Raw genomic sequence first — 9,921 nt, 5'->3', positions numbered from 1 at the left:
AGGACTGAGAGAACTGACTGGTGCCCCAGAGCCCAATTTACAACCTGAACCAGAGAAACGGGAGCTACAGGTCGTTCTGTAAAGTGCGGCTGAAAAAAAAATAAAATAAAAAACTAGATTCTTTTGTAGCAAGTGTAATGTAAACAGCCTAGTTTTATTTTTTGTTTCATTTTTTTTTCAATTATATGTACATTATTGGCATTTTTACAAGTAATCATATACCTAAGTTACATAAGAAGTTTCATGTATTAGTACGTATAATAAATATTTTAAAAAAGAAAAAAATACGTTTGTTCTTTTTTCCCCAAATAAAAGGTTAAAACAAAAACACGGAATGAGAGACCGTAGTCACGACCGGTGTAACTTTTTTCACGTCACGACTGCAGGATTAGTTTTACCTTTTGCCATCTATTGGCATTTCTTGAAAGCTGTAGAACGTGAACTGACAATGAGAATTGCATTTCCAACAAGACCGAAGTTCAAGGCTGAACCTCAGTCAATTGAACTATAGGTTAACTCGGGTATGAGAAATCGCACCCTGGGGAAAAATTACAAGTGCGAAATGTGTTTTAAGCGGTTTAGTCGAACATGTGATTTGAAACCACATGTAAGAGTACGTATGGGGGAAAACCCTACAAGTGTGAAATTTGTTTTAAGCTGTTTACTCAGAAAAATTCTTTGGATTTACACAAAATAGCTCACACTGGAGAAAATCCTTACACGTGTGAAATTTGTTTTAAGCAGTTTTCTATTAAAAGTGTTTTCAAAAGACATTTGAGAGTGCACACTGAAGAAAAACTTCACAAATGTGAAATTTGTTTTCAACATTTTAGGGAAGCAGGTACTTTGAAAACACATTTGATAGTGCATACCGGAGAAAGACCGTACAAGTGTGAAACTTGTTTAAAGCAGTTTGTTACATCAAGTCATTTGAAAAAAACATTTGAGAGTGCACACTGGGGAAAAGCCTTACAAGTGCGAAATGTATTTTAAGCCATTTAGTCAGACAACTAGTTTGAAATTTCATTTGAGATGTGAAATGACTGTGAAAAGCAATAGTTTTAAGTACCTAGGATCGGTATTACAGAGTAATGGGGAAATAGATGGAGATGCATGCAGTAGAATTAGGATTGGATGGATGAAGTGGAAGGAAGCGAGTGGTGTGTTGTGTGACAGAAAAAATCCAATGAAGCTGAAGGGAATATGCTACAAAACAGCCATAAGAACAGCTATGATATATAGAACTGAATGATGGGCAGTTAAAAAGAAGAGGAATGCATGTAGCGGAAATGAGATTTCGTAGATGGATGAGTGGAGTGATAACCAAAGATAAAATTAAAAATGAGTAGGTATATTAGGGGAAGTCTAGGGCTGGCTATCATCACAGCTATCCGTTCCTTATTGGCGGCTGCTCTGAAAAGATCTACTGAGCTGCAACTATACCACTCTCTTAAGTTGCCCATCCACGAAATTCTTCCTCTACCTATGGATGTTTTACCCTTAAAATTTCCCTGCATTATGAGCCTCAATATCTCATATTTCGCACCTCTGGTAATGTGACCCAAATATTCCAGTTTTCTTGTTTTGATGTTTTTATAACCTTGCAATCCTTTTGTAGCCTTCTTAACATTTCTGCAATTGTAACTCGTTGGATCCATGGTATTTTCAAAATCCTTCTATAGCACCACATCTCAAATGGTTCCAACTTCTTTATATTGTCTACTTTTAGTGTACAACTTTCCGTTCATTAAAACAAAGGGGTGGCACCAATTGATGCCAAAAAGAGAGAACATAGGTTAAGATGGTTTCGCCATCGGCCATGTTTAACGTCGAGACGTTAATCACCCAATATGAAGAAATGCTGAAGTGCAGATTTCTGGAAGGAGTAGGAGAGGAAGGCCAAAGAAGATCTGGGGAGACGCTTAGGCAGGATATGTTAGTAAAGGGGATTAATATATTGATGATACCCAAGATATAGAAACTTATGAAGAAATGTAATTAGGGAAGCCGACCCAGCATAGAGATAAGGCAAAGAGATTGATGATGATGATACGTTCTTGATTTAATTGGATGTGATGTGAGAATTGCTTCCCTGATTCGACCAATCTTACTTACTTACTCCGTGGCGTTACAATCCTTCGTGGATTTTAGCCGATTCGACAACATACCTCCACTCTTCTCTGTCTTAAGTAATCTCTATCCAGTTTTTTGCGCCCACAGCTTTCAGGTCTCGTGCTATACTATTCTTCTTCTTCCCATACCAGCCTTTCCGTTATTTGGTCAAAATGTCTTCTGAGGTGTCCTGCCCACCGGAATCTTCTGGACTTTATTTCTTTTATGATGTTGGCGTCTGGGTAAAGTTCTTCGAGCTCTTTGTTAGTTATTATCGTATATTGTCCTGCTGCTTCATCAAGCACAGGCCCAAAGATCTTCCTTAGGATTTTTCTTTCCCAAACACGTAATCTCTCTTCGTTTGCCTTTGTTATCGTCCACGTTTTGCTTCTATACATCACTACGGATAGTATGATCGTTTTATATAGTATATAGTTGTATCTTTGTACGTCTTGTTAGTTGTTTCGATTTCATAAGGTTTTGAAGTCCAAAAAGACATCTGTTGCCGGCCTGTATCCTATTGTTTATTTCCAGTGATCCGTTATTTTCATTGTTGTTCCAAGATAACTGAAATCGATCATTCGCTTCTTCAATATCTACACATCTACGTCTGTAGTATTCAATTATTTCATTTGCATAAAATTTTAAATGATGAATAAATTAGGCAAGAATTGTAATAATGATAATAATAATATCGTCCTCAAACAAAACAAAAAGTACGAACACACCTCACAAAAGCACCACCCTAAAAGTGCAGTAGAACGAACGACATTACCACGGTATTTAGGAGGAAGAGGACTTATGGATATAGGGGAGCAATTAGATAATCAGATTGCTAATTTAAGGACTTATTTTCAGATGCAGGCTGAGACATCTACTCTACACCGCGCTATTTGCGCAGTAGATGACACAACACGGATCAAACTGAGGGAACCAGAAATGCGCATAAACCACCTTACTAAGGACGAAAAAATGCGCACCTGGATGGGCAAACCTCTGCACGGGCGACATCCGAATGAGGTCAGCCAAGACTATGTCTACTATATGGTGTCGAACTATTGGTTGACATCAGGACAAATGTTCTCCGAAACAGAAGGTTCATTATTGGCCATTCAGGATCAGGTTATACCAACTGAAAATTACCTGAAATATATCGTCAAAGACCCTCAGATCCAGAACGACAAATGCCGATATGGATGCCGAACCCAAGAAACCATCCAACATCTTACAGGGGGCTGCCAGGCATTTGCTGCAACTGAATACAAGGAACGGCATGATGCAGTGGGAAAAATCCTTCATCAAGAGATAGCTATCAAGCTGGGACTTCTCCAAACGGACCATCTCCCATATTATCAATACGTCCCTGAGAGTATGCTTGAGGATGGCAACTACAAGCTATACTGGGACCGTACTGTGCTCACAGAGCAAACAGTGGCACATAATAGACCAGATCTCGTACAAGTTAATAAATTAACAAGACAAACAACACTAATTGATGTGGCGATACCTAACAACAATAATCTACGCAGTAAATTTACTGAAAAGATCGCCAAGTACAGAGATCTAGAAATTCAAATACGAAGAAAATGGAGAATGCAAAGTACCCAGACGATACCTATTATTATGTCTACTACTGGAGTCATTCCGAAGAACCTCCTCGAAAACATAAAAAAGCTGGGTCTAAATGAACACCTTTATAAGACCATGCAGAAAGCTGTACTACTTGCGACGGCCAGATGTGTACGAAAATTTCTGGGAGATACTCCAGCATATCAAGTCACCTAGGGCTCGATAACACGGAAAATGTCCCACCAGAGCTCAATCCTTTTGATACCGTAGGTATCTGGGATGAGTCAATTTTCCCCTTAGATGGAGTGAGATCCTCTCGGACACATTCCGGCGCCATTTACACCTTTGACTCTGTTTCAAGTAACTAGTGTCGATGTACACACTAGCCCAGGGGGACCGACTCTCCGAGGCACGGTGAACAGCTCGTATCATTTTTAGAAATGAAAATGGATTGTCTGTACCGGGGCTCGAAGCCGGGCGCTCTGGCTTATGAGGCCAGTTATCGTGCCGCTGCGCTACGGCTGTTCAGAATTGTAATAAAAAAAAAGAATAGTTCTAATATTTTAATCAAATCTCAAAAGGTACAAAACATATTGGTAATACAAAATATACACACTAAATCTTAGTATAAATTAAGCTTACGGATATAAATAATTACATACGGAGTGATTCATTTTTGTAGAACTAATTACTTTGAAATGTTTGTTTCTTTATATAAGCCTTAAATTCCAGTTGTGATTTAAAAAATATGAAATTTGAAAGATTCTAATGTCGAAAGTGAATTGGATAAAAAGAACGATATATTCATTTGCGATAAAAACTGAAATTGCAGATGTAAAGCGTCGTTTTCACGCTACGTCTTATTGTACGTTTTGTGTGTCATGCAAAACGTACGACAAAACGTACGTTTTGCCCAGTGTATAAGAAGAAATGAAATGAATCGAAATGAAATCCAAGGTCAGATCGAAGATGTGATGTGAAAAGCATAAGCGCCGGACTTCACTTGCGATTTGTAGTCGCGCGATTGTTTTGTTGTGAAGATTGAACACATTGTTTGAAAAACGTTAATATTTATCTATACACTTGATAAAACGTACGTTTTGTCGTACGTTTTGCATGACACACAAAACGTACAATAAGACGTAGCGTGAAAACGACCCTTAATAAACAGTCACGCATGCATAAGTAGGTATAATTTGGTAACTGATCTACTACCGAGATGAAACGGCTCAGGACAGGGATTTGTGAGGTGAACTGCGGGAGGCCTACGTCCAGCAGTGGATAAGTATAGGCTGAATGATGATGCTGATTAATTATTGTAAACCAGAATATTACTTGAAGATCTACAGAAACAAATCACTACGTATGATTAACTCACAGCACAGATTAACTACCTAACTTAGGGCTCTTATATCATAATTGTTTGGTACGATCGGTATGTACAGATTACTTATTTACAATTAAAATTATAAAACGTTAAAAGTTTATCAAAAATATACAAAAGCTAACAATAAATAGATACTTTTATAGTGTAAGTAGTTTTAGTCACATTTTTGTTACTTTTAATATTCATTTTTTCTCAGTCTTGAGTTTACACGAAAACATTAAATGTTTTTTAATTAATGGTTTGACATATTTTTAAATTTCAAAAACAATCAAAGATTGTAGATAAATTGTCAAAGTTGATGTAGGTTATATTTTTGTAATATAATCCCAGAAACAGACGAACCACTCTGTGGTGTTACAAAGTAGCTTCCGATGATTAGGCGTAAATTAAACGTGCCATTCCACACGAGCCATATCCTCGCTGCTAGTGGCATCCACTACAAAATCGTTGGCGCTAAAAAATCGCCTGTCTAAACCACTTTGTGGCGCCACTGAGTAGCTCTGCAGAGTGGCTCGTCTGTTTCTGGGCTAATATACAAATACCTCCAAAAGTATTGGTGTCTCTATTAATTTTTATATTAATAGTTGAGTGCCAAGTCATCATTTTTTACATGTAATATTTTATTAGCTTGTCATAAAATAGGTAGGGGAAAGACGGGCAAAACGGGGTACCCCCTTTTTTTTTTCAATATCACTCGCTCGATCTATACGACGTTAATGAAATTATATTATAGACGCCTGTTTACGCCTTCTGTCATAAAGCAGATATAATTAACTGTTAGTCGATTGTTGTAAACAGTGCAGGTGCGTTTTTAGTTAACCAAGTTATAATATCGGCCGAAAAATAATCCATCGTTATTATTACTAAAACAATTTATTATTTAATATTATTACTTCCAACTAACAGTGAATGTGTTCTAGAGTATTCGTTTGTCATTATGTTAAAAAATAAATACTTGTAATAATTTAAACAGGTCATAATCTCAAAATCTGCTCTTTGGGCAAAACGGGGTACCATAGGTAGGGTAAAATGGGGTACCCTTTTTACCATACCTATTGGTAGTCTTAACCCTTTTTACCATACCAAGTAAGATAGCCGATGATCAAACCAAATCACAGACGAGTAAGAAATCGCAATTGAATAAACTAAAAAAGTAGTCAGATTCAGAAGGCGAAGATAGTGACACTGACTGGCTCTGCGGAAACTTTTATTTAAGTTCCACAGAAGTATGGATAAGCTGATCCAGTTGCCTTAAATGGGCTAAAAATTAATGTGCAGGTGTAGAAGATGAGGATGACGATCAGTACTTGTATGCGAATTTTGTCAATAACTTTTTCTTGGTTTTAATTTGGTACCCCATTTTACCCTATATGACGGGCATAATGGGGTACTTTACATTTTTTTTTTGTTTTTTTATATGATAAGAAAATCTTTTACTTTTTTTTAACTTTAAGTTATATTAATAAATAGTTACTACTATATCAATGGTATTTGGCTTATTTCCAGACCTTAAAAGTTACAGATGTGTTTTAAATCCTAATTTAAACCTTAAGTACCCCATTTGCCCGGGTTTCCCCTACATTTGAATTAAACAAGAGTATTAACCGCCAAGGTGTTGTGCGGAAACTTTTTGGAGTGTGTGTAAAATAAGTACTAGGTGAAAGATATTCATGCACCAAAGCTAACATAAATTCCGAAAAATTATAATAAATTATTTGTAATAAAAAAATGTCCTTTTATTCTATAATTTTCTTTATTAGTAGTACTTTATAGAAGCAGCTAAATATTACCAAAATGTGAACTTGTGCAATTAATCCAAAAATGTGAACCTGGATAAATAAAATCATAACAAAAATATCAAATATCTTAAAGATACTTTTTTCAGACTAATAGGAGATTTATGTTCGCTTTTAAGTGCTTAAAACAAGGCAAACTGTTTAAAAAATTATACAAAACCCGTTATTAATAGTGACACCAACAGTGAATAGTAAGTCAATGTAGCTCTTGTCATCATCCAAACTTTTACAGATGAGGAAAACGCACCATTTTCTTGAGATGTGTACGATGTCTTAGACCTATAACTACATTGGATATTTTCCCTCCTTTCATACTGCTGAAATTCTGGAAGCTTCACGATAAGTTCATTCTGAAAAAGAATTAAAGATATGTTTTAAGATGATAAAAAATGTTTTAGAAACTAAAGAAGTAAGGAATAGACATAATCAGTCTCGACGCTAGTGTATAAGGTGCCCGCCTGCAAAACTAGAATAGGCGTCTTTTTAAATCAGTGTTTTCTGTAACACCAGCAGAAAGAAAGCTCATTTTGGCGCTCAAAAACAGGGGAGCCCACGCAGTGCATCCCTTGTAGGCTCGTTATCGCCGCCCCGTATTTAATTGTTCAAATGATGAATTGATTGCAATTGTGAGTCCATTTCAAAGGGCAAAAAGTACTACATAAACGTATGTGTGATACATTGTGTATTAGTGAGACAAAACTCAAATCAGTTTTGAAAAACAGAAAAAGTTGTAAGTTTGAAATTCGAGACATATTTATACACGGTATTAGTAAATAAGTATGACAAACTTTCAGGGGTAATTCTACATAAAAAAAAGAATGTGTGTGTACTTTGTACGCAGGTAAGAAATTATACTTCTATTATAATATAATTTCAACGAAGTAAATATACCTACTTAACAGTTGCAATACAAAAAATTAACAATAATTACCAAAAATGAACCAAAACTTAACAATGCCAAATATTAAAAAAAAAAAAGAAAAAATATAAATCGTCCGGGATTTGAACCCGCAATCTCGCGATTTTTTGATCTCTGGTCCAATGCTCAACCAACAAGGCCATCAAGCCACATGCCAGTTACCTTTCAGATATACATAATTATACATCACGGTGACAAGTGAAATATAAAAATAGATGTTTTATTATTTTACGCCCAAGGAAGACAAATCCAAAGACACAAAATTATAATAAAAAACCTTTTAAACCACCTTTTTCAAATTGCGCAAGTTGTATTATTAATATTAATGTTAATAAATGAAATATAAATATTTTGACGTTTCACAATTTGACAATTCACTTTTAACTGCCGTGCCTTAAAAATTTTAAAGCATTAGTGCCTTAAAGTAGCATTTTTAACGCTCCTATGGAGTCCTAAAAATTGCATTTTTAACACGTTTGTAGAAAAATATATTTAAAAACACTAATATATTCTTTCCACACCTTTTCTGGACTGATACATACATAAATTAAAACATTTTGAAGTATAACTTCAAAAATATAATATGAAAACTATTCAAAAAGGCAGTATAACTATTAACTAACCTTTGTTGTTTCTCTTCCGACAAATTTTAAAACGCAACAACCATACATAACCGAACCGTCAACCGTCCAAAGTACAGCTGCGCTACAGCTGCCATATTGGATAATTTTTGACATGTCATTTGAACATCCAATCAGAACAAAGTTATAATGCGCATGCGCCGTGATCGTAGGTTTTAACATATAAAAATTCACCCTCATAGCGCGCGTAAAGAAGTATAACTTCAAAAATAATGACAGTTTGTTTTATAAACATATGTCCTCAAATGCTTCATTTCCGAGATGCGGGGCGTTAAAAGTTGTCTTACAAACTGACGATTCATTTATTGCTCTAAAACGGGTTGATTTATGCAAATGAAATTTGGTGGATTTTAAGACGTAGTTATTGCACATTTTTTGACATACAATTAAGAATTTTATATTCATCATTGACGCGTGTACGGGTAATAGTCTGAAATTTTTTAAAGAAAAAAAATAGTGCGTCACTGAAATATTTCAAATTAAAAATTATGTTTGAATTCCTCGTTCAATTTTTGACAAAAAATATATCTTTCCGTTTGCTCATACGACTCTCTGTCTTCATGCAAAAAATAAAACATCTTAACGCTTACGAAGTATTCAACGAAGTTTCTATATAAATGTGTAGAAACTTATTTCAAATACTTTGTAAGCGTTAAAATGTTTTATATCTTTTTTTGTATGAAAACGAAGCGTAGTATGAAAAAAAAGAAGATTGATTTTTTGTCACAAATTGAATGAGAAATTCAAAAATTATTTTTAATTTAAAATATCTCAATGGAGTACTATTTTTTTCCTTAAGAAAATTCAGATTATTACCCGTATGTGCACCAATGGTGAATAAAAAATTCTTAAAATAAAAATAAAAATGTATACCATTTTTATTCAGTTGCAATGCGAAGGCAAGACAATCTTACTTTTCAATTAGAATACGGAGTGCAATCCAGCTCTCTGAATTGCGATTTTCGATTCTTATTGGAATCTCATCGGAGAGAGCCAGGCTTGTTCTCCATATCCTAACTGACCAGCACCGAGAGCTTTTCCCACACATTGCAACTGAAACAAATAGGGTAGGTGACTAGCGTCATCTGGCATTTGAAAGATGAAGTTTTTCAATCCTAATAGCAACATGAATAATATTGAAAATATTAAAAACATTACTAAAAGATTTTTAAATTGAAAAACTTATTGGTACACTTTCCTGGTGACACCTCCAAGGCTTCTACAATTTGCAAGCCAAATGGATGCTGCAGTGAAGACAAAGGGAAGGAATTCTACACTATGCAATTCACATCCCCGTCTGCAGCTTGGTAAAGTTCCAACGGAAAATGCACCTAGTTACTCTACGGAGTAATACGACTATAAAATAAAAATAAAAATGTATACCATTTTTATTCAGTTGCAATGCGAAGGCAAAACAATCTTACTTTTCAATTAGAATACGGAGTGCAATCCAGCTCTCTGAATCGCGATTTTCGATTCTTATTGGAATCTCATCGG

General features: G+C 35.2%; 1 protein-coding gene across 1 annotated transcript in view; it reads right to left on the bottom strand.

Annotated features, from left to right (window-relative positions):
- Positions 1 to 4,231: 4,231 nt before the first annotated feature.
- LOC114345034 (MOXD1 homolog 1) overlaps positions 4,232 to 9,921 on the bottom strand; it is a 93,689-nt gene continuing 87,999 nt past the window's right edge. The window contains exon 9 of the mRNA XM_028295866.2: positions 4,232 to 7,214. Coding sequence (XP_028151667.2) covers positions 7,014 to 7,214 — 201 coding nt within the window. The 3' untranslated portion in view covers positions 4,232 to 7,013. The remainder of the gene's footprint in view (positions 7,215 to 9,921) is intronic.

Source organism: Diabrotica virgifera, chromosome 3 (genome assembly GCF_917563875.1).
Source record: "Diabrotica virgifera virgifera chromosome 3, PGI_DIABVI_V3a".
Classification (NCBI taxonomy): domain Eukaryota; kingdom Metazoa; phylum Arthropoda; class Insecta; order Coleoptera; family Chrysomelidae; genus Diabrotica; species Diabrotica virgifera.
The sequence above is the reverse complement of the archived record's forward strand: the minus strand, read 5'-3'. Positions and strand labels throughout refer to the sequence as shown.